This window comes from Canis lupus, chromosome 32 (genome assembly GCF_048164855.1).
Source record: "Canis lupus baileyi chromosome 32, mCanLup2.hap1, whole genome shotgun sequence".
Lineage (NCBI taxonomy): Eukaryota > Metazoa > Chordata > Mammalia > Carnivora > Canidae > Canis > Canis lupus.
The window spans coordinates 38,164,326-38,190,554 of NC_132869.1; the positions used below are offsets into that span (position 1 = coordinate 38,164,326).

The 26,229-nt window shown below is 37.3% G+C and overlaps 1 protein-coding gene and 1 non-coding gene across 10 annotated transcripts in view; one reads left to right on the forward strand and one right to left on the reverse strand.

Moving 5' to 3' along the window:
* Positions 1-10,858, forward strand: part of LRRC49 (leucine rich repeat containing 49) — a 158,711-nt gene extending 147,853 nt beyond the window's left edge. For all 9 annotated transcript variants that reach the window (XM_072809446.1, XM_072809449.1, XM_072809444.1 and 6 more), the window contains one exon: positions 7,127-10,858. In XM_072809446.1, the coding sequence (XP_072665547.1) occupies positions 7,127-7,330 (204 nt within the window). In that variant the 3' untranslated portion in view covers positions 7,331-10,858. The remainder of the gene's footprint in view (positions 1-7,126) is intronic.
* A 5,279-nt stretch (positions 10,859-16,137) lies between these two features.
* On the reverse strand, positions 16,138-16,292 carry LOC140623412 (small nucleolar RNA SNORA62/SNORA6 family). The gene has a single exon (XR_012023028.1). It is a non-coding gene; the product is annotated as a small nucleolar RNA SNORA62/SNORA6 family (small nucleolar RNA).
* Between the last annotated feature and the right edge of the window lie 9,937 nt (positions 16,293-26,229).

Sequence of the window (26,229 nt, forward strand, 5' to 3'; positions counted from 1 at the left end):
ATTTCAATAAATGACATTTAGAAAAATATCAAAGAACTGCATGCAAGACAAGAACAATTTCATAGAGAAATCAACCAACTCTTTAAAGACAGACAATTCCAGTGATTTTTAAATTGTTCAAGAGTATTGAAAAAGAAGGAAAACTTCTCTGTTTTTCTTTTAAGGCAGACAGTATAACATTGAATCTAAAACCTGCGAGGATTGGCACAGAAAAAGAAAAGCCAGACCCAAAACCTAACAATATTGGTGATGCAAAAATCCTTTTAAAAAAGAGGGGAAGTATCAAAACTATAGCAGAACATTAAATGAATAAAAAAACATTACAGCCAAGTGTAGTTTCTTCTAGGAATACAAGGAAGATTCCTATCAGTAGATTGATCTAAGGTGAGAAGCTGTGGTTATTTCTGTAGACATTGAAAAGCCATTTCACACAATTCAACATCCATCCTAAATTTTTTTAAATCAGCAAATAGGATAAATAGAAATTGGATCATGCTTCATGAGGAAACTCCAGAAACATTAGCATTAATTAATGGTAGGTAGAATTTTGAGTAAGATACTCTCCATGATTCCCACACCCTGGTATCCACACTCTTGTATCATCCCCCTCGTAAATGCAGGTAAAAGGTGTGACTTGCTTTTCACCAATGGAATATGGCAAGGGTAAAGGGATTTTGCTGATATAATTAAGGTCTCTGATCAGTTGACTTTGAATTAATGGAAAGGGAGATTATCCTGCGTAAGCTTGACCTAATCAGGTCCTTTAAAAGAGGATTCCAGCTACTGCTGGCCACCATGCGAGAGGGTCACATAGCCAAGAACTGCAAGAAGCTCCTAGGAGCTGATAGCAGCAAGAAAAATGGGGCTTCAGTTCTACAACTGTAAGGAACTGAGTCCTGCCAACCAATAGCACCTGGGTTTGTAAGATGACCCAAGCTTTAGAAAGGAACACAGTCTGACTAACATCTAGACTACAGCTTTGTGACGTCCTGAGCAGAGCACCGGGCTCGGCTGTGCCTGGATTTCTGATGCATGGAAACTGTGAGATGATAGATAGCTGTTGTTTTAAGCCACTGAGTTTGAGGTAATGTGCTGCACGACAGTAGAACCCTAATGCATCACTGAAGTCAGCTTCAAGACAAGGATGTCCCATCTCGCCATATTATTCATCGATACAGACCATGCGAAGAGGCAAGAGAAAGAAATTAGTGGTAACTTGAAAGAAAGGAAATGAACTTACTATTTGCATACAATAGTATTGAATCTCTGGAAATCCCAAGATAGTTGAGAAACTATAAAAAGCTGTAAGAAAATTCACTAATGAAGAGAAATCAACAGCTTCGATGTAAGTAAATAACAACTAGGAAGAAAAGACCCAGATGACAGCAGCAACACAAAAAGTTAAAATATCTAGTAATTAACTAATAAATATGCATGATTTCTGTGAAGAATTTAAAACATTAATGAAGCACAACAAAGATTTATACAAATGGAAAAACCTTACCATGTTTTGGATAAGAAGGATCTAAAGCAAAATGTCAGTTTTCCTTAAGTTAATTTTAAAATTTAATATGATCTCAATAAAAATGCCAAAAATTTTCATTGAGGTTTTTAAAGACAAGTTGATCCTATGGTACATGTGGGAAAAGCATAAAAACTCTGAAAAAGAATATTAGAATACTAATATTGAGAATATTGAGAATACTACTAGGTGTTAAGTTATAAAGTCATATCAGGGCAGCCCGGGTGGCTCAGTGGTTTAGCACTGCCTTCAGCCCAGGGCGTGATCCTGGAGACCTGGGATCGAGTCCTACGTCAGGCTCCCTGCATGGAGCCTGCTTCTCCCTCTGCCTGTGTCTCTGCCTCTCTCTCTGTGTGTGTCTCTCATGAATAAATAAATTAAAAAAAAAAAAAACAATAAAGTCATATCAGTTAAAATAGCATGGTCATAAAAAGATAATCTAATGGGACAGAATAGAAAATTCAAGTATAAATTCAAATACAAAAGAAAATTTATTATAAAGAATAATCTCAAGTCATGTGGACTATCTAATAAATGACTTAGGAATAATTAGGGAATTAAGGGAAACAAGCTAGATTCAAATATTATATCAGCATAAATTCTAAATGGGTCAGAGATTTTAAAGTTTATAATAAAAATATAAAAGTTCTTCAAGAAACTCTAGAAAATTTATGTGTGGCATTGGCATGAAAAAAACCTTTAAGTGGGGAGAATAAGCAAAGACAAAAAAGAAATGAAAAAAAATTATTTGCAACTAATCTTCCTAAATGATAAAGAACTTTTAGAAATCAGTAAGAAAAGGGGCCAACAACCAAATACAGGCTATGTTACCTATTTAAAAAATAAACTTAAAGTAATATACCATATACCATAACAATAAATACAGTAGGAATGAGGAATAAAATATGTATAAGCCCTCCATGGAGAATATTATGAAATTTTATTGAAAAACATGGAAGGATAACTAAACTAAATTTCTGTTCAAGGACAGAAATTTTCTACATGGGAAAGATTCTTCCTAAATCCATCCATAAATATAATGCAATCCTAATCAAAATCTGGACAGGGATATTGTAGAATGTCACCAGTTGATCCAAAAGGTATCTGATAGAGCAAAGAACTTAAAATACATAAGAGTAAAAGTGGGGAAAACTCGCCTCACCAGATATCAAGGATTATTGTAAAACTATAGTAATTGAGGCAGCAAAGGAATAAATAAATAGGCCTGGGAACAAAATAGAGAGCCAGAGCTATCCCATGTATATGAAATACATATATCCCACATATATGGGGATATAGATAGGTATTGTAGATAGTAAAGACAATTTAATAAATGGTCCTGAGGAAATTGCATATCAAATGAGAAATGCAAATGAGAAATGCATGTTGAACCCTTACTTCACACCATGCAACAAAAATGAACTTCAGGTCAAATGGAAACCCAAGTATGAAAAGCAAAACTTTAAAGTTTTCATTGAAAATGTAGGTGAAAATCTTTATGACCTTGATTAAATAGACTGATTTTCTAACACCTGAAGGGTACAAAACTAGAAGAAAAAAATGTCATAAATTTGAGAAGATCATTGTTTTGTTTTTTTAACAAAGGAGTAGTTTCCGTGGAGTGGATGCAGAGTCTCCGTTGAAGTGGTTTGAGCAGAAAATAAGCAATCAGAAAGTAAGGACAGGGAATGTTGACTGCCATTTTGAGAAATGTCAAAGGGAGAAGGAATCTGAAGCCACATCATTTTGGAAAGAATACTTGGCCGGTAGGAGACGGGGATGTGAGCCACTGATTCTACCACTTACTACCTGAAAGACCTTGCCCTGGTCCCTTAATCACACCCTTGACTTACAGTCTAGCATTCCTACATGTAGACCCTGCTCCTCACCTATTGAAAAATATTTAGATCATGGCAGCATAGAGTGCTTAGTCAGTCTCTCTCTCTCTCCGGTGTATCCTGAGTTGTTGAGGGAATTTAATTATAGTGAGTTCCTCACAAATCAGGCTAAGCAGACCTTCCCATTAAAAATATGTCTATAATTATACATACGACATGTATAATTCTGTTGCTTGATAGCTGCCCCATCCATGCTCCTGACTCATTTTTATAAAGACCTAAGATGGATGTAGAGTTGGAGAGCTGACAGGGACTAGTGATTCCAGTCCCGTTCTTAGACAGATGAGGAAGACTGGAGACTCAGATGAACTACTCTGGATCGCATGGTGAGTTACGGACGGGGCTGCCTCTAGAACTCAGACCTGCTGATTACTGACTGTGGACTCTCACGGTATATCATGCCGTTTTCTGAAGTCTTCCTCACCACAAAAGGCGCTCTCTTCTCTGAACACTGATTAGATTTGCTGTCTAACCATCTCATTCAGCACTTAGTTACTGTTTAATATTTTTTACTTAATATTTCGTATGTGTAGGCCATACACATACATACACTAGTCTCTCCAGCTAGTCTGTAGGTCCTTCAAAGACTAGAGTTTTCCCTGGGTAAGGATTTAGTAGATGATGTGTAATCCTCAGTGAGTCAACTTGTGTTGACCTTAGTTTCCCATTTACGAGATGGAGATGTGAATTCTATCCCAGTACAAGTACCATTATAGCTAAACTTGCTCCACAACAAATCTCATCTCTGGCCTGCTTTTTTTCCAAACCATCTTCATGACAACAAAGTAGTTTTAGTTTAATGAAATAAATAATTCTATGCAGAGTTCATCTCATCAGGATTGAACTTGTACAATACTTGCTTTATGAACCCCACTGGGATACCATGGGATAGGAAAAAAAATACGTATATGAAAGCATTTGAGAATGGAAAAAGCATTATTCAAAGAGCAATAACTCCTTGACGGGTCAGGGCAAGAGAGGTATCTCTAATGTGCTTTTAACAGGATCGTTCTGGACAGGCAGAGTGAGTCGTCCTGGCAGATACCTGATGAGTTTAGAGTATACTTCATGGAGATGGGAGTAATTGGCTTGGAGGAGAGAGGAAATGATGAAGTAAAACTGCTTTCAAACACAGTTACTGAATTAAGGGTTATTATGGCAGATGCAATTCTGTAGCAACATGTTTATAAAGAAGTAATAGAAGGAGCCTATAGCAAGAAATTTTAAAGCACCAAAAATTTCACTATGCCAATTACAAAAAGTTTAATTTGTATCATGTATAAATTATTTAACAAAATACATCATTTAAAAATTCTTCACATTTGTGTTATTACTAAACTTACTGTAAAAATTTTTTAGTGTTACTGCTAGGACTTTCTTTTTTAAAAAGCTCAAAATTTGGGGGTGCCTGGGTGGCTCAGTTGGGTAAGCGACCAACTGTTGATATCAGCTCAGGTCACGATCTCGGGGTTGTGGGATGAAGCCCCTCATTGGGCTTGGCTGGGCATGGAGCCTGCTTAAGATCTCTCTCCCTCTGCCCTTTCCCCCATAAATACATACATACATACATACATACATACATACATACCTCAAATTGTGTTTTAAGAAACTCAGCAATGTGTAAAAGAGTCGTTCATTAAATATGCTGTATGCCTTCTATTTGTGTAAATGTATTGCACATTGTAAAATATTGCTTGTTTCAGCTATTGATCAATCTCTGGTGATTCACACTTGTCTTTCTCCCTGGTAGCCCCTGCGTAACCCAGATTTACTGAGTGTTAAAAGGGAACAGCTCAATGCTGTTCTCATCAACAAGCTAACTTAGTGCAGGTGACTAAGTCCCAGGCCGTATTTCAGAGTTAAAGAAAGTTAGGTTCATCGGAGAAGTAGCCAGCTGGAACCATTTGTTATTTATCGCTCATCACAATCTGTACATATTTTTATACGAGGTCAACTCATGACCAGTTGTTTTTAGCACATGATCTAAATCAGGTCGGCATGTTGACCCCTGAATGGTGAGTGATTATTTAGAGAAATCTTATATGTCATAAAAAAATTTCCAAAAAATACGCCTTTGTTAGGGAAAGTTAGCGACAATTGGGGCTCATAATTAAGTTATGTTAATTAGTCAAGAATCTAAAACATGTTTAGTTGCTTTAAAAATTGTAAAAATGTGGAAAGGGAAGAGAAATAAAAAAAGGGAAGAAAAAACACTCATGGCCTCACAACCCAAAGGCAATCTTAATGATACTTCAATATAATTTCTTTCAATAATTTTTATACCTTTCCTAACTTTTTTATGAAAATTTCAAACATACAGCAAAGTTAAAAGAATTTTACAGTAAATACCCATACACCTAAACCTAGATTCTGCTATTAATACTGTACTATAGTGTCCTTGCTTTGTTACATAGCTATACATTGACCTGTCCTCTCTTCATCATCAATCCACCTTATATTTTTTAATTCACTTCAAAGTAATTGCAGACATTAGCATGCCTAAGTAATTCAGCATGCATATGATTAATCAGAGTTCAGTATTTGATATAGTTTCTTCTTTTGGGGTAAAATTTATATACATGTGTGTAACCCAATCTCTATCAAAATTTTATTTTATATTTTTTTCCATTTAACATTATAATGTATTTCCCTTGTTATTACAAGTCTTTGTAAGTATAATTTTATGACAATATCTGTTGATACTTTAACTCTTCAATACATCTTGAAATTATTTTGGTATTTTGAGTTGGAAGTTTCAATATATTTTTTTTCCAAATTAAACGTATTGTCTCATTGACATTTATTATTTATTTCCTCCTTCGTTGATGTGAATTGCTTTCCTCTAATTCCGATTGTCTGATCTATTCCATTAATTTTTCCGTATATATTATGGCACTTTCCATCATCATGCCTTAATACTCCTCACAAGTATGAATAGCCAAAATAAATGTTGAATTCTTATGTTGAACATATGGCTTCATTTCAGCTGCTAGGGTGAAATTGAGGCCCAATGCCTGCCTGAATAGCTTTAGGCCCCAAATTCCCCTGTTGTGTTTCAGACCCAGATTTTTCATTTGCAGACTTCCAGACCCATAGGTTGAGCAGGAGCACCGTTTCTCTCAAGGCCAAGTTCTGGGTCTCAGACTTATGTATATTTCCTCTTACTCCTTGTACATTTTTCCCCAACCTTGTCCAAACGGTCTAGGCTACTGAATCAAGTGCAGTGCCACTACACAATTTCCTAAAATATAGACCGAATTCAGAGTATGGTGTTTCAGGTATGCATATGGATATTAACTGGCCCTATACCAATTAAGATTGTCAGTATCAGTGCCCTGATAGACTTACCACTAGAAGCCATGAATCTGTGCATTCATCTGTCTTGTGTGAGGTAAACTCCCTTAACTGAGAAGGGAGAAAGTCTACCAACAGAGAAATGGTAGTTACGATCCAGGTGATTCCAGTAAAGAAACATACCTTCTAGCAGAGCTAACACAGGTAGGAGTGGACTGAGAAGTAGAGAGCTCCTTGTTGCTGTCTTTACTCAAACGGAGCTCTGTGTTAAGAGTTTCTAGAAAGTACTCCTGCTCTGAAGGGTGAGGCTCAGAACACATTATTTCCTGTTACTCTGGTTCAGCTAATTATTCTTTTGACTGTTTGATTAATTATGATTTGATGCAAAATTTTCTCTCTTTTTTTTTAACAGGAAATAAAGGAAAAAAAGAAATTCTGCAAGATGTATATGGAGGACCTTGTGAAGGAAGCCACGGAAATCAATATGAAAAATGAGGCTCTGCAGAAGCTTTGGCCGCAGATGTTCATTGAGCTTGTTAGGGACGCAGTCATAGAAATCCGCAATAAAAGTTCCTACATGAAGCTTTGCCTACAGCAGATAACTGACCAAAAATAGAAATGGCTTTTAGTTACAGTTGATTTTAGTGGTTTTGTGTTTTTGAAGGTTAAAAACAAGTAGGTTAAACATGTTGAAACAACACTATCCTACAAACTAGAAAGCCTAGCATCAAAGCACCACTGCCCACTATTCCTGTAGTTAAAGGGTAGGAAGGAAGGAAGGAAAGAGAGAGAGAGAGAGAAGGGAGGATTGACTTCCTCTGGAAGCTGACCAAACAACCCTTGGTGACTAAGCGATCTTGAGAACTAGCTGGGCCTTGCACCGCGTCTCCAGCTCTTGCTTCGTCTGGCGCCCCTGCTGTAGCCCAAAGCACATAGTGCTTGCTCATGTTTTAGCATGAGTTGCTTCTACCTACTTGCACCTGATAATTTCCAGTTATTTGCTTTTTATTTCATGTCATGATTTCAAAGCCAAAAATACATTCTTTTTTATGAGTGAGGAATAAACTTATTAATAAATTAGTAAAAAAAAAAAAAAGTGTTTGCCTCCTTCATCCACTCAGAAGTGTCATATTTCTTATATGTTCCTCTTTAGCTGAGTGGGAGCCCTTCTTTCACATACATAGGAAGAGGTTTCATTCTTCCAGGGATGCATCCACAGGGTTCGCGGGGTCAGTGTGGGCAGAAAATATGGAAATGAGTTCAGTGGAAGCAGGAAGAAAATGCTTTGTCTGAAGGGACCCCCAAGTGAGTGTGAAATGCAGTTATAAATCAGCAAATCTTCTCTGAAAAGGTTCTTTTTTCAGGTGTACCTGTACCTCAGAACTACTAGGGATTTGTGGGTGAAAGGTTCTAAGTTTTTCAATTCTGTTCGAAGATCAAACAGGTAAATATGACGTAAGCGGGGGTTTGTCTTCGTTCATGCTGGTGACAGGTCAATAAATAGGAATCCTCCAGTTTGCTCAGATTTTACCTGGCAGCTCTTAGGGCAGCAGGACCCCCAGGAGGTGCGACATTGAGAGTGGCAGTTTCAGGACAACAAAGTCATACAGAAATGCTTGGAAGGTAAGCTTCCTGTGCGGTTCTAATGAGCTTAGTGCTCAAGCTTAGATGGTTAACAGTGTTTCAGAACGCGACCTTTTAAATCATACTGTCCTGGGTTTGTATGTATCTTGGTGCTTAAGCTACCAGTTTACTAGCTTGTGACCCATGTGAACCACACCTGCCACCTGCCACACCTACCTTCTGTGGTGTTGTGAGAAGCAATGAGAGCATGCATTGAAAGCATTCATCATGCCTGGCACACAGCGAACACCAGTGAATGAAGCTATTCTTCTAGAAACACGTTGAACCACAGAATTGGTGCGCCTGGACAGGCTGAACTATTACGGTTTCTTGATGGTCCTTCAGCCTTTCAAAATTAAAACAGATGAGCCATCTCATCTGGCTGGTAAAGGGTGATTTTTCTCAGGGTTTCTATCTTGTTTGATATGGAAGTGAGATCCCATTGAGAGGAGAGACAAAGATGTCTTATTCGTGGGCTTCAAGTAAAAGGACAAAACTTGTGATGCCTTGGGCATGATGTGGAGAACTTGCCCACTCGGGGCTCTGCAGGTGAATGGTCTGGCTGTTTAGTAAGTCTTGTCTCCAGCTTCCCGAATGCTGCCTCTTCTCCCCTAGCCCTCCCATCCCTGATGCTAAAGACCTCTGACCCGCATATTCACGGCATTCTTGGCTCTCCCCACTTATTCTGGGAATTCGAGGAACCTTGGGTCAGCACTCAATGACTTGGCAGCAAGCCTACAGGCACTGATGGCTCTACCCAGACCTAGTAATAGGGTTTCTGTTTTATTCCTGAAACCAAATCTTTTTATGCCCCAGTTCTAGTCATTTGGTTTCTCATCCCTTTGTACCTGAGCTCTCTCTTGCCTGCCCACACTATAGTCGATTGATTTCTGCTTCTTCAATCCTTATTTTGCCCGGTCCCAAACTCCCAACGGTTATGTCCTCCCATATAATTCCTATCCCCTGAAGCTCAACTTTCCCCCCAACCCATTTTGCTTGCTTGAGTTCCTAGGTATAGATAATCCCCAGATGAAAGGACAAGGGGACCTGAGTCTACTGGGTCTGGAATCCATTGAGGATCCTATGCTGTTAGTGGTGATTTCCTGGAACAAGGTGTCCTCTCTACTTGAGGTTTTCCAGGGTCTGTAGGAAAGAAGAGATGCACACCCCACAGTCTGAGACTCTCTAGGTCGGCATGCGCTGAGGGATTGCTTTTTTTTCCAAAAGGAATCTCAAGCAGAAACAGAATATTATGGTTGCTTCAAAATCAGAAATGTCTAGTATCCCCCATTTGGGGAGACACTGTCCCCCACGTTCTGCTTCAGCAGTTAAATGGTTAAATATGCCACTAGCTCTGAGGATGGTTGCTAAGGTTGCCATTGGATCTGAGGCTCCCTAGCTGTGCTACTGTCTGAGGACGTGCTGGTATCAGCCTCCCCCTTCCTAAGCTTCACTCCACTGAAGGCCTGGAACATGCGACAGCAAAGCCTTACCCTGCTCCCGATCTATTCCTGACCAGGGCAGGGAATCTACTGGGATTCACGTTCTCCTCCACTGATTAATAATAATAACAACAACTAAGATTGATTACTGTCTTGTATTATTATAAGCTCTTTACATGCTTTGTCTCATTTGATTTCCCAATGGGAGTTACCCCCATTTGAACATTTGAAAACTAAAGCCAGAGAGGTGAAAATCTCACCTAAGGGTATTTCAACCAATAAATAATAGATAGGACCTGTATTCATAGTAGCTGCTAGTCTTTTTTTTTTTTTTTTTTAATTTTATTTGTTTATTTGAGAGCACAAGCAGAGGGAGGGGCAGAGGGAGAGGGAGAAGCAAGCTCCCCTCTGAGCAGGGAGCCCAGGTTGGGGCTCCATCCCAGGATCCTGGGACCATGACCTGAGCTTAACCAACTGAGCCACCCAGGCACCCCAGCCGCTGTTAGTCTTAAAAGATCTGGCATCTGAGTAAAATAAATGAAAGAGTGAAAAGAAAGGAAGAAAAGGAGAGAGGGTGGGAGGCAGGAAAGAAGGACAAAAGAACAAATGAAAGAACAGGCTAGTCAGCAAGGCAAAATGCAAAATAGAGCACAGAGAGACTGCTCAGGGAAAAATGAAGTTTAAACCTTGAAGAACAAAGGTTAGTTTTTGTAACCCGCTTTTCTGGGTCAGCTGGAGATGAAATGGGTGCTATTGCCAAGAAGCCCAGAGCCAAGCTTGAAACTTGATCACAGCAACTGTGGTTAACCAGTATCGATGGAATATTTGTTATCTTTGATCCTGATTTTCTACTTATGTTTATGTGTTTTCCGGCTCATTGTATGTGTCTTTTGTTGCAAGCTACCTTGAATCCTTTGTGGAAAGAGGGTAAGGATATATGACTGAGCTAAAGTATACTCAAAGCTGCAAAGCTCCTATATTTCTTGGGCAATGGGATAGTTTACAGTTTCTCTTCAGGGGACAATGAAACTATTTACCCATCCCTCTACCAGTCTCTCTAAGCTTGAATTGGAGTTGACTTCTCTTTGTTTATCTTGAAATATTTCAAAATGCAGAGGTGCGTGTAGAGTAGTAGTATCTCAAGTAAATACCCTGTATCCACCACCAGGCACAACAGATATTAATATTTTTCCATGCTTGCTTCAGATTTAAAAAATAAAACATTGGACATAAAGATGGAGCCCCTGTGTACCTCATTCCTTAACTAGAGGTAACCACTATTCTGTTCTTGAAGCTCATTATTCGTTCATACTTTCACACCATTTGTATTTATGCACTTAGGCATTGGGAGTTGAGTGGAGTTTTAAATATTTTTAAATTTTATAGAAATGGTATCATGCAGTGTGTATTTTTCTGTGCCTTCTTTTTTCCCCTACTCAGTTTTCTGTTTCTGGGTAGAGCTCCTCAGAAACATAACTGATAGGCATAAGCCTACTTTTTTTTTTTTTAATTACTGTTTGATATATTCAGTTGTTTGGCCAATAAGGGATTTACATATCCATTTTCCTATTGGTGAGTATTGAGTGATTTCTAGCTTATAATTATTACATGCTGCCTTGAATGTACTTGAATATATATGCTTTGAATATACATTTGAGTTTGGGGTGGTACATAATTACCAGTGGAATTTCTGGGTCATATGCACACATTCAATTGTATTAAATATTGTTAAACTGCTCTCTGAAGTGATTTGTATCAGTTGACATTCCCACAGAAGAGAATACAAGTTCCAGTTGTTCCACATACACATGACAATTAGATTTTCACATTTGCCATCTGATATATTATGCGAAGGATGTGTGTCCTTGATGGTGGCACTGTGTACAGAAGAGATTGCTCAAGGGCCTTTTCAAAAGATGAAATTTATGTACAGTGAAATGCACTTAAGAGTATAATTTGATTAATTTTGAAACTATAATCAACATCCCAATTAGGATACAAAACATTTTCATCATTTCAGAAAAATTCTCCTAGTCAGCCCTTGCCCTTCGCCCCAAACAACTGTTTTTCCTAATTTATTTCACTATTGATCAATTTTGTCTACTCAAGAACTTCTATAAATATAACCATACAGTATTTACTTTTTTGTGTTTGGCTGGTTTTACCCAACATAGTATTTTTGAGAATGGCCCATATTGTTTTATGTATCTGTAATTGATTATTTTCTCTTGCATAGTATGAAGATACCACAATGAGTTTATTGATTCTATAGGGCTATTATGAATAAAGACATTTTTATGCACATTTTTTTTTGTTCAGTGTACCCGAACATTTTTAAGGTCAACTTTATAAGAAACATCTATACATTTTTATAAAAGAATGGTATAATTTTATACTCACTCTAGCAATGCACAGAGAGTTTCAGTAACTCCTTGTATTTGCTAACATTTGTTGTTGTGAAGCTTATTTTTTTTTTATTTTTAGCTATTCTAGTGTGGTTTCTGGGTCATCTTTATTTTATTTTATGTTTACTGATGTCGATCACATTCACATTTGTGTGTGTTTTTAGTCATTTATATTTCTTTTATGAAGTAAATGTTTAAGTCTGGTACCCATTTTGAGAATTTGAATTGTATTTTTATTATTGAGTTATATGAGTTATTTATATGTTCTAGATATATTACTTTTGTTTTGAACCATGATAAAGTTCGACCTATCAACTTTTTTTTTTATGGCAAGTGCTTTTTTTTTTAAGATTTTATTTATTTATGCATGAGACACACACACACACACACACACACACACACACACACACACAGAAGAGAGAGAAGCAGGCTCCATGCAAGGAGCTCGATGCAAAACTCGATCCCGGGTCTCCAGGATCAGGTGCTGGGCTAAAGGCGGCACTAAACCGCTGAGCCACCTGGGCTGCCCTGGCAAGTGCTTTTTAATGTTCTTTCGAAATAGTTTGCCTGCCCCAAATTTGCAAAGATATTCTTCTCTGCTTTTTTCTAGAAGCCTTATAGTTTTAGCTACTACATTTAGAAATATGACCCTTCTTGAATTAACTCTTGTGAATGCTGTAAAGGAGTGGTCAAATTTCATTTTCTTTTCCGTACAAGAACCCAGTTGTTCCAGCACAATATGGGGCAAAGAATGACTTTCTTCCATTGAATTGTCTTGGCAATTTGTTTTTGAGAATCAGTTGACCTACATATATGTGAGTCTCTTTCTAAACTTATATTCTTTTTCATTTTTCTTTTTTTACATAAACACCACACTGTCATGATTACCATAGCTCTATAAAGTCTTGAAATAAGGTAACAAAGCTCCTTAAACTTTGGCCTTTCCAAAATTCTTTTGGCTACTCTAGCCCTTTGCATCGCCATATAAATTTTAGAATCAACTTGCCAATTTCTATAAAGAAAATGACTTTAGGGATTATTATTGAGATTGTATTGAATCAATAAATGAATTGGGGGAGGTGGACATCTTAATAATATTGAATCTTCCAATTCATAAATATGAGATATCTCTTCATTTATTTAGATCATTTTTCAGCAAAATTTTGTGGGTTTCAGTTTAAATTTTATTCTGAAATTTCTTTCTAAGCATTTCATTTTTTATATCTTAAAGATATTTTAAATTTTCATTTCTAATTTTTTGCTAATATATAGTAATATAATTTATTTACAGTTGATCCTTATTATTTGCAGATTTCTGTATTTGCAAATTCATCTCCTTGATGAATTACAAAATTTATTTGTAATTCCACCCAAAATCAATACTCAAAGTGCTTTCATGTTCATTCACAGACATGATCAGAATGATGAAAAATTTGAGCCACTCAAAATGAGCATGTTTCCAGCTGAGGTCAAGGAAGACAACATTCTTTTTTCAGTTGTCATAATGTAAACGAAGTGCCCTTTTTGTGGTATATGGAGTGTCACCTTCGTTGCATTATTATGTTTTTTGAGGATGACTTGTTTAAAAAGTGCCACCACCACCCCCACCCAACCCCCGCGCAGGATAGGCTGAACTGCTTTCTCATGTTCCTAAGCACAAGAAAGTTGTGATGTGCCTTATAGGGAAAATACATGTATTAGACAAGCTTTGTTCAGGCACGAGTTATAATCTGTTGGCCATGTGTTCAATGTTAATAAATCAATAACATATATTTTAAGAGATGTCTGTAAAAAAAACATATGTAAACAAGGTTACATATTGATTGATTGATAAAAATGTGTTAAGAGTCTCACAGGAATCTAACCCTCTAGTTTCTTTAGGAAAATGTCCAGCATTCACTAATTCATTGTTCGCAACTACTTAATAGAATATAGCTACAGTGAATAATGAGAATACACTATATTGACCTCATATCTATGTTCTATGTTCTATTAATCCTGGCAGTTTCTTTTGTGGATTCCTTAGGATTTTCCATATGAAAAAGCAGTAAGTCTACAAACACAATGTTACAACTTCCTTTCTCGTCTTTACACCCTTTATTTCTTTTTCTTTCTTTATTGCATAGGTGAAGACTATGAAGACTAAGAGTGTTCGTCATTGTTCCTAATCTTACAATAAAAGTGTTCAATATTTTACCATTATAAGGTTAACTATGGGTTTACATAGACAGCCTTTGTTATGCTAAGGTAATTTCCCCTTAATTCTTAGTTTTCTGAAACACTTTAGCATGAATAAATATTGACTTTTATCAAATATTGTTCGACATCCATTAAAATAATCATATGACTCTTTTCCTTCATTCTATTAATGCCATTGATTACATTGATCAATTCCTAATGTTAAACCTACCTTGCATTACTAGAATAATAGAATGATATTCTTTAACATATTAGATTTTATTTACTGGTATTTGCTTAAAGGTATTTGTGTCTATGTTTATTAAGGATATTGGTCTGTAATATTTTTTCTGTTGCATCTTTTTCAGGTTTGGTATTAAAATTAAGCTGGCCTCATAGAACAATAGGAAAGTGTTCCCCTCTATTTTCTGAAAGAAGAACCATATCCTTTGAAATATATTCTAAATTTCCATATGATTCATTCTTTGACTCAGAGATTATTTAGAATTGTTTCAATCAGTTTCCAAGTATTTAGCCCCATTATGTGAGTAATACACCTTTTCATGTCCTGTTAGTATGTATGTGATGTCACCAGTATTAACATCTGAACCAAAGTTTGGCTTAAAGCTCCATCTTATTTCTGAAAGGTGACTATAACATCTGTATATATCATCTTAGGTCAAAATTCTTAAGCATGTTATTCAAACCATCTATCTTTTTCTTTTTTTCCCTGAGTTTGGTGCATCAATTATTGGAAGATTCAAAACCTACCAGTAAGATTGTGGATTTGTCTATTTCTCTTTGTGTTCTATTATTTTTTGCTGTATGCATTTAAGGGCATGCTTTTAGGTGCATATAAATTAAAAACTTACTGGTGAGGGATCCCTGGGTGGCGCAGCGGTTTGGCGCCTGCCTTTGGCCCAGGGCGCGATCCTGGAGACCCAGGATCAAATCCCACATCGGGCTCCCGGTGCATGGAGCCTGCTTCTCCCTCTGCCTGTGTCTCTGCCTCTCTCTCTCTCTCTCTCTGTGACTATCATAAATAAATAAATAATTAAAAAATAAATAAATAAAAAAAATAAAAACTTACTGGTGAGATGATGTTTTTGAAATTATGAGGTAATTCTCTTTCATATCTAGAAATTTTTTTGCCTCAAAGTCCATTTTGTTCAATATTAATGTAGCTAAACTAGCTTGCTTTTCATTAAGATTTGAATGAGATTTTTTATGCTTTAATTTCAATGTTTTTATATCTTTATGTTTTAGGTGGTATGTTTCTTTTACACAGCATGTAATTTATATTTCTATCCAATCCAACAATATAGCATTTTAAAAGGTAAATTTTGTTCATTTATAATTGCTATAATTATAAAATTGAGTTTAATCACTTCAATTTTTGCTTTTACTTATTTCACCTATTCTGTTTTGCAATTTTTTTCCTTTTCAATTGCTTCCCTTTGAATTACTGGGCATTATTTAACTGTAAATTTTCCCTGTATGGATTTAGAAGTTATACACTCTGTTTCTATTTTTTGAGTGATTTCCATAAACCTTACAATATATATATATAATATAAATATATTTTATATTTACATAATAGACAATGAACTGAATGCTAAGGGTAAAATCATCACCAATTCAATAATTTTATATAGACTTACTAATGTATACACCTAATATTCACACTTTTATTTCTCATCTATTCATGTCAAATCATTTTACATGATTCCATTTACCCAGCATATTTATTTTCTTTTTCTTTTTTTTTTAATTCTACTTGTAGCAAGAATTACTATCAAACTCCACTCATTGGGCCAGAGACCCTTGTGGTGTTAGCGAAAAGACTTGCCCCTCATGTAGCACACTACCTACACTTGTGAGTTCATCGGCCAGCCAGTGGCCTCAACTCCAAGCTCTAACAATGTGCAGCATATTTATTTTCTTATCCTTTATTTGCACTGAAATCAGCTCACTATTTAAGTTTATGTTATTTGCATTAATTTAATATGTTCATCATTATTCTTGAACTTCAATAAGCCATTTTTGTGATTTGAGGCTAAACGCATTATAATAGAAATGATGAATACAAATTAAGAAAACTCACTCATTCAATAGGTATAGAGTACTTATGAGTATATGCCAGGCACTGTGCTGTGGCTAGGGATTTAAAGTAAGCAATATTTGTAGTCATATGGACAATAGAATGTGAATGATAAGAAGCTATATTCACAGGACACTTGGGTGATTCAGAAGTTGAGCATCTGCCTTTGGCTCAGGGTGTGATCCCGGGTTCCTCTGCCCCTCTCTGTGTGTGTCTCCCATGAATAAATAAATAAAATCTTTAATTAAAAAAAAGAAGCTATATTCACTCAGAGGAATTATATCGACTCAGTCTCAGCAGAAAACAACTGATTGGAACATAGATAATCTTTAAGAATATAAAAAGGAGAACATTTCTATACTTCTATGAAAATAATTAATTTTTTGTTCCAAATTTGTGAATATATATATATAAAACAAGTTTTAAAGTGTTTTGACCTCTCTGAAACTACCAAACTATCTGCAGGCCACTCCTTCAGACTGCTAGGATCCACCAGTAGTCTAGAGAAAAGGGTTTGAGAAATAAACATAGCTGTGTTTTTTAAAATATTCCTTTCCAGCAGAATTTTGGCTGGTGGGATTGACTTCACTTCCTTGCTCTAGGATGGGCCTTGTTTGGCATAAACTGGTTAACACGGTTGCGTGCCTCTTGCTACAATCATTGTGTACTGAGTGAGACCTAAGCTGACCAACATACGGAATTTCTATAGCAGCAGTAACTGGCTTAGGCAGGTCCAATCAGAGAGAAGTACAGTTTTTGTTTTGTTTTGTTGATTTGTTTTGTTTTGAATGGTTAGGAGTAAGACAGCTCTCTCTCTTTTGCTCTGAATACAAGAGGTACAAATGTGAAGCCTGGAGCTTTTACAACAAATTAATACCATAAGAGAAACCAGCCACACCCAGGAGAGGAAAGCTCAGAAATTAAAGAGAAATGGAAACGGAGTCCTATTCAAACCATGCTTGAAGCTTCCTCTACAGCTGAACTTTTACATTGTTGGGTGGCATCTGGGGCCTGAGCCAGGAGGATGCTAAGGCTGGAATCTGGTATAATCTCCAGGTTATTCACTCATGTGTCTGGTGGTTGATCCTGGCTACTGACCAGGACATCCACTGGGTGTTACCTAGATACCCACTTATGGCCTCTGCAAGTGGTTGACTGGGCTTCCTCATAGTATGTGGGCTGGGTTCCAGGAGCAAGCATCTCAAACTCTATCATCTTTTCTGACCTTGCTTTAGAAACCACATAGCAGGACTTGCAGATCTGAGATCACATAGATTCAGCTCTGGACTGGTGGAGTATCAAAGTCATATCGTCAGAAAAGCATACAGAATGGGAAATCATGTTCCCACCATTTTGAAAACTATCATTTGCCACATACATCATCTTGTCTCTAAAGTCTTGGATGTTTTGTAACATTTCCTTCTACCTTTTTCATCTGGCTAAACCATACTCTTCTGGGTAAGTTGTCCCTAGCAACATGCACACAGCACCCTTATATTTCTGTAATAGAGTTTACTTATCACTTACCTGCTTATGTCTTCCATCAGTCTGTGCGTTCCCTGACCATGTTGTCTTCGTTGCTGTATCTCTAGCACATATAGCAAAAGATATAGATGAGTAGCAAAGCTTTATCCAGGGCTTCATGTAGTAAACTAGTTCATTTAAATTGGATCCTAATTTTAGCAACAACCCTCCATTTTTGCCTTTTAATATCCTCACATCCTGCAGTTTTAAGCACTTTGTGCTGACACCACCAGGTGCACCTTCCAGATGCAAAGTTCAGACTTTTATAAGCCAAGCAGCAAAGAACATTCTGAGCTACCTCATGGTGGCTGCTTGGCAGCCAACTGTTCAGTCTTGTAAGCATCACCATATGTGCACAGCAGAGTGAGTGTAGAAAGGAAAAATATGTAACTCTAATACTAGTGATAAGTGAAACCCCACAGCTACCACAATAAAGATGGAAATCATTAAGGATGTTGAAAATGTCATAAAGAACAAGAAAAGGACAACATGTAAAGAACATATACAAAATGCTGAAAATACATTATCAAAGATGAAATCTAAAAGACAGGGCATTACAATGGATTTCATAATTTTTTAAAGCTTTCTGGGAATGGAAGCCCCTCATAATACATAAATTCTCCTGTTGAACTTTTGCTTTTCTAGCAGACATATAGGGACATATTCTACCTTAAAAGAGTGGACCACCTATCCTAAATAATATGCGAAGCTCTTAATTTGATTACCAACCTTGGAGGTCAAGTTTAGCAGTGTATCTAGGCTGAGATCTGATGTTGAATATGGTGACAGCAGGATATGTAATATGGAGGAGGAAGACCTGAAGACTTGGTGTATCTGTGCCTGACATAAGCAGTCAAAGTATCTTCTAAAACATAAGCAAAAACCTACTGACAGGGGCAGCCGGGGTGGCTCAGTGGTTTAGCTTCGCTGTCAGCCCAGACCTGATCCTGGAGACCCGGAATCGAGTCCCATGTCAGGCTCCCTGCATGGAGTCTGCTTCTCCCTCTGCCTGTGTCTCTGCCTCTCCCTCTTTCTCTCTCTCTGTCTCTCACGAATAAATAAATAAAATCTTAAAAAAAAAAAAAGAAAAAAGACCTACTGACATGACTCAGGGGAACATTTCCCAAAGAACTGCCTGAGGTTGCCCATATCAGAATCGCATGTGGGAATCTTACAATCAGATGCCTACCCCCATCCCCTTTATTTGGACCAAATCCCTGCAGGTGGATCCCAGCATTTTTAACAGGCTCCAAGACTACTCTTGTTCATACCAAATTTTGAGACTAATGCTTTGGTAGATGGTGACATTGGAGCCATGAGTCCTCTGGCCTATTCTTGAAGTCTAGAAAGAAGTCCACTTTAGCCCCATCACCATGAGAAAGTCAATCCCCAGGTGATAGAAGCCCACCCACATTAACAAGAAGAAATAGTTTACAACAAGAAAATAAGAAGAATCCATGGAAAGTTTTTGTAATCAGCTTTGAAAATGCCAACTTTATTTATGTATTTTCAAATGTCTGAGGCCTCTGCCTTTCTCCTCAAGCTGACTTGGGGATAGCAGGACTGGGTGATCATTCTTCCAACAAGTTTCCTTGCCACAGTGATCATGCAGTCCATCTGACTAGAAAACTGAGCTATGGGAAGAAACTGGTGGCCAGTGTCAGAGCATCTTGTAAGATTGTGATGCAGAGACTGAAGGCTTTGTGTATTTGTAAGAACAGTAGCACTCTGGCTTCCAACCTGTGGAGCGGACTGCTGGCAACAATGGAAATGGTGACAGGATAGGCCTGATAGCCATGTGTGGGGCAAATGAGACCACTGACTTCCAGCTAATCCTAGCACTTAATGTACGACTGCAGAGATCTTCAACACCACAGATAATGGGAAGTGACATCCAGTAGCTGAACTTATGAAGCCTATTACTCTAAGATGGCCAAAAGATGGACATGAAGATGCTATAGTAAACATTAGATCAAGGACCAATGCCCAAAGGAATCAAGCAAAACTGAGAAGGAAAATATGACATTAATCCCTAGAGTTTAGTTCTTCATGTGATTTCAACTAAAACCACTCAAATTCTGCTGGTTTTTTCTGTAAGTGAATCTGTGGCTTATATTTACAATATTGGAAAGAAACTGTATGAGCAAGTTTCTCTATCTTTCTGTCTCCTCCTATTTTTTTTCCCTTACTGTCTCCACATCTCTCCCTGCTTCTCATATCTTGCTGTAAATCCTTTCTCAAAATCAATCACTTACTTCAGATCTATCATCTCTGCCTCCATTTTTCTCCCTTTATTTTTGTCCCACGTGTTTCTGTACTCTCCTCACATTTTCCCTGCTCCACCCTCTCAGTGTTCTCTCTCTTCGCACACTTCTCATCACCAAGACACATCTCCCTCCCTCTCATTCCATTAATCTTTGTGTCTTTCTTGCTTGTTTCTGGATGTTTCTAGCCACTGCCTTTCTACCTCAGTCTTCCCAGACCTCTTTGGCCATTTTTAAAAATCTCTGTATTGACCTTAATCTCTATGAAGTTATCCTCAGGAGTATTATGTGCCGAGGGAAAGGAAATAGTCTGACAAGTAATGTCTTAAGCCCTATGGCAAAGAGAGTAGAAGCATGTTACATCCGATTTGTCTCCTGCTAGACTGTAAATTTGTCAAGGTAGGGACAGTGCTTGGGCTGTACATCCACCTAATGAACTGGCTGTTGTTACTGAAGAAAGTCTTCATATCAGGAGATACCATCGCTATAAGAAGAGTAGGGTACAGCAGTACATCTTTAAATTTAAAAAGCATTGGAAACCATGGTTATTTTTTAAAGTCACATTTTCTAGTGCAAATGGCTGAACAACAGCAGTAGAACTTTTGCTCATCTTTTACATGCATCCTCCCAAGGCCACTGTTTTAATCTACTATTAATCTATTTTAATCTAAGTAAAAGATAGCTAGCTGCTTGTGTTTGAAAGGGGGGGTATCTGAATGAGCTTGGAATATCCTGTTGTCAGCAGAAAGGAAGAATCTTATTCTAAAAAATGTTAGGGGCAATATCAAAAAGTCAAAGGCCCCAAATTTAAGAGCTTCCATTGACCAAGCTGTAACAACTTGAGCACAAAATAGTATTGTCATCATGGTTGCCTGGAGCAAATTGAGTCTATGAAAGAACATGGACTCATAATTATTCTCAAAAGAGGAACATTAACACAATGGGTCCAAAAATATAGCTGTAATGCAAAAAAATGGATAACCAATTATGGATTTGCTTCTTATTAATGAATTTTAACAAATGGCTCTTGTTTATATGTGGATATCTTATTTCCCCCCAAATCACTATTTTTTATAAAAATATACAAATATTTATGCATTTTTTGAGAAAAAATATAGTTATGGGACTAAGTAAACCAATAATCTAGGAAAAAACAAGAACTATCAAGAAGAGAGAGAACTGGTTTGGTTGGCACTAGGATTAACATATAATAATTTAAGTGGAAAGAATATCTAACAATCAGCATCAGTGAGCACACAAAATTACCAAGTAGGAGGAAGTTTAAACATGGTCTTCCAAAAAGATGAACTAGTCAAATGTTCCAAAAAAGAAGAATATACTACCCAGACCCAATGCCCAATGCCTTATCTCATAGGAAATGAAACAACTGGATGGCCCTACGCATTTTAATAAAACACCAATAAGGAATACAGGACGTTTTTTAAAAGATAACAAACCAAGTCAATATATCATACTGATAGGACCTTGGGTTTTATAAATCTGGCAAAGTGAGACTTAAAAGTACATCATTTCCTGAAAGACACTAGGTCGTAAAAAAATAAATAAATAAATAAAATCCAAGTAGAGGTGTGACTTTAAAAATCATTTTTGTGGTTACACCGGAAGTTAACGCAGCCTGGTGATGAATCCTGTGCCTAGACCCAAACTGGATCAGCCAATAACCCAGATCCTACAGCCTTGGCTGAGCTGAGCAAGTATACTTTTTCTTTCAGGTCTAGTAATATTACTCCACCCCTGGGAAGAAATAAAAATATATTACTGAAACTCTAGGAAGATATTAAAGTAAGTATACTAATATCCCCTAGGAAGGTATAAAACAAGCACATAAATTATCAAAGAAATGAATAAGTCCATTGTTCTGAGGATTTAGAATACATTCAAGTGTAAGTATAATAATAAGCTTTGTAGTCACTGCATTTGTGGAACTTTTGTGATGTTCGAAGTGTTCAAGAGTCAGCCATAGCAAGAATGTAATTGCATTTTAAATGATTTACGAGAATTTAATCAACTATAGCTTAAATTTTTAAGCTAATTCGTCTTTTCAATAGTTCTTTATCAGGTAGGTGAGCTCAATAATTTGAGCATTACACAAAATGCAATTTCCCAGTTCCTGACAGGAAAATTTAAAAAACCCAGGCTGTGAGGTCCTTTCCCTACCTCTTCCCCTTCCCGAATCATCCCAGAGGAAATTAGAGACAGTGATTAAAAACATTTGTTACATGTTAGAATTACCCAGGGAGCTTTAAAAACTATTGATAATCAGGGGTCCTCCTTGGAGCAATTGTATCAGAATCTCCAGAAACGAATCTGGGCACCAGCTTTTAATAAATACTCTCCAGGTCCAACTAATACGCAGCCAGGGTTGAGAAACTGGGAGAGGAGGAGAGAAGTGCAGAGTCTGTGGAACTAACAAAAACTTTGAGAAGGCCTTGAGGAGACCAAAGACAGTTGCAAGCTGGTGCAGAGGCTCGTGGCAGTATGAGATGGGGACATTGCGGGGAGTAGGGACAGGTATGGAGGGTGGATTTTGCTGTTCCCCTATACTGCTTGGGCAGGAGCTTTTCTGGCCCTATCACTTCTGTGGAATGGGAATTCTCAAAAGCAGCCCAGACGTCAGGTGTGTGTGTGTAGGTCAAATGGAAGTGTTGGGGACGTGGGGAGAACGCCGGGGCAGCTTCTGGACCCTACTAGGTTGAGAATCTGGTCAGAATACAGGACTAGCTGCGTTAAGGATTTACCTCTTTATTCTCTTTCTCTCCATCCCCTCAAAAACAGTGGATTGCAACCTAAGATAACTTGCTTTTTCCCAAGAATTTAAGGGACATTCTCTGAGTGGAGGCAATACCTGGTGAAGGAATGGAAATGGTACTAGTCTGCAGGGTCTGTCATGTGTGGTATTCTCATTCTTAGAGACCTTTCCCAGTCTTCTCCACGGAGAGTCCTAGAGATCGGTATCACACAGACTGTGTTCTCTGACCACAACACAATTATGTTAGATATAAATTACAAAAGAATAATTTTTGGACAATGATTCCCCATGGGCCTCATATGGTTCTGTACGTCTTCCAAGTAGAGACATTGTCAGCTTTTGTTCTGGATTTTATTTTCAAGGGTATTCATATAAGGAAATGGCCTTGGAAAATAAAGATTAGTATCTCCCTCTTTGGTACAGGGCAAGTTTCTTTGCTGTCCAGGAAAATGAAGACGATGTCTCCTTCTGGGGCACAGAATGGGTGGGTTGGCTTATACCTCCTTATAAAGGATCAGAGTTTCCTCATCTCAGGGCCCCTCAACTGTGCAGGTGTAGCATCCTCCTGGACCCACATATGCATCACCCTCATGGGACTTGGAAGGCAAGGTGAGTCAATGAGAAAATGAAGTGATTAAGTCCTTTGTTTTGATCTAGGAGGCTCATGTCTTCTGCCAGAATTTTTGAAACTGTGGCTGGCTGTCTTGTTAGCTTACAAGTAGGGTAAATTCCAAGATTCTTCACGGTTCTTACTAATAATTTTTAAAAATCCCCAAAGTCTGGATATGAAAGAGGGTATAACTAAATAATCTTTAGAATAAAAAGGAACTCGTGAGTATATTACAGAAAACAGAATAAACTGAAAGTATTTTAAGTTAAATTTTACGAACAATAGCTAAAACAGGATTTGGAGGGAAATTTATAAATTGAAATAAATTTATCAGGAATCAAGAAAGATTGAAAACTAGCGAGCTAAGGGTTTAATTCAAGAAGAAGTTAAAAGAAAATTAGAGTAAAAGTAAATGAATCAGAAAGAAGGAAATATGAAGGGCAGAAATCAAAGTAAACAACAAGAAAAACAGAAAACAAGAAAAACAACAAAAAATGCACTATATAATAATAACAACAAACAACGGAGATCAGCAAAATTAAAAGCTTTTTTTTTTATTTTTATTTTATTTATTTATTTTTTTAAGATAAGCAGGAAAGTCTTCTGGAAAGACTGGCCAAAAACAAAAGAGAGATCATATAAAGAAACAAAATGGAAAATGATAGAAAGGAAATAACTGCAGATGCATAAGAAGTTCTAAAATAATAAAATGTTATGAACGACCATAGGGTAGCATATTTGAAACTGTAAATGAAATAGATTTTGTTCTACACGATGGTGTATAAACTAATCTACAAGAATATCTTGGGATATCACTGACTCATCACAATGGATACCTATCAATCAGAGAAGTGCTGCCAGGATGCCACACTGGTGCATCCCAGCCAAACAGCACCTCCATATTTCTGAGATAAAAATAAAATGGCCAGGGACACCTGGGTGGCTCAGTGGTTGACCATCTGCCTTTGGCTGGGCGTGATCTGCGGGTCCCAGGATTGAGTCCCGCATTGCACTCATTGTGGGGAGCCTGCTTCTCCCTCTGCCTGTGTCTCTGCCTCTCTCTCTCTCTGTCTCTCATGAGTAAATGAATAAAATCTTCAAAAAATAAAATAAATAAAATGGCCAACTGGAGAAATATACATATCAAATAGGCCAGTGAGCATTAAAGAAGAGAAATGGTAGTCAAAGCTTTCCTCTTCCAAAAAGCCAGAAACCTTTGCAAACTTTTAAGAGACAGATTAATTGCCTATCTCAGGTATTCTCAATGGGATAAAAATTCATTGGTTTTTGTTGAGGGACAAAAACATCTTAGATATCAAAAGAGTTTGTGGTCCTTTAGAGTCACAGTACATAAACAGATGTACAGGGTGTCTGAGGTATTAAAATTTCATGGTGGGGTATTAGAAAAAAAAAATCTAAAGCTCCACGAGGAATGGGAGGCTACAATGAAAAAAAAAAAGTTGAGACACTCCTTAATTTTCTTCAAAAAAATAGAAAAACAGCAAAAACTTCTCAGATCATTTTAACATTTTAAGAGACTCTTAGAACTTTGAATCCAAAACTGAACAAGAAGAACACACATATGTATATATAGCTATCCTCTGCTTTTTGAAAGTTCACATTACATCGCTTTGCTTTTATGAAAGATCTACATTAGTATCTGTTTCGCTAATGGAAAAAAAATCCAAAGATTGTCACTTTTACAAAAAAAAAAAAAAAAAGAAAAAGAAAGAAAAAAATAGCATTCAGTGTTGGTTTTGCAGCAGCACGCACCCCAGGAGCAGCGAGGGTAGCCCCACCAAGCTTCTTCCTTGAAACTACACTTAGCATCTCAACATCAAGTCACCATAGCTTTGAACTGTGTCTGTGAGCATCTGTGCTTTATCTCGATTTATTTTTGTGCATTTGTTAGCAAGATGTGTGCTAAGCTATCAGAAAAGCCTAAGAGAGGTTATTTTTGAGGTCTGAAAATCCTCAAAAAATTTTCCATATAAATTAATGGTAATTGCTTCTTTGCTTTATGCCATTTTGGCATATGAAAGGTTTCATAGTCATGCTCTACTGTTGGATAGTGGGGGAAACCTATATTTATATACACATACGTAGGCATTTATATTCAGAAGTGAAAAATGCCTCTTTATTTATACAGAGTCATGTTCAGTTATAAAAACGAGTGCAAAACTCCACCATAAATATTAGATAAAGGAATCCAACAGAGTATTAAAAATATATCATGGAACTAGCTTAAACAATGAGAAAAGCTGGACAAAATATGTGAAACAACAGTTTCAAGATATTGGAAAGATATACAGAAAGATCAGGACTGTGATTCCGAAGAAGAGGTAAACCAGTGTAATGAGTCCTTCGGCGTTCTGCTTGGAGAACAGAGGGGATAGCAGAGGGGTAGGGAGTTCTCAAGCAAAACACAGTGGTCTCTCTGAACTGGGGGGCAGAGACTTGAGTTCTGGCGTCTGAGGTGGCTGGAAGTTGTAGGGCAGAGTTCCAGAGAGGAGAGAACTACGTGGAAAAACAGCTCAGTCTTTGGTTAACAGTAAGACGTGTAGACAGAATGAAATGCTTTTATATTTATACACAGTG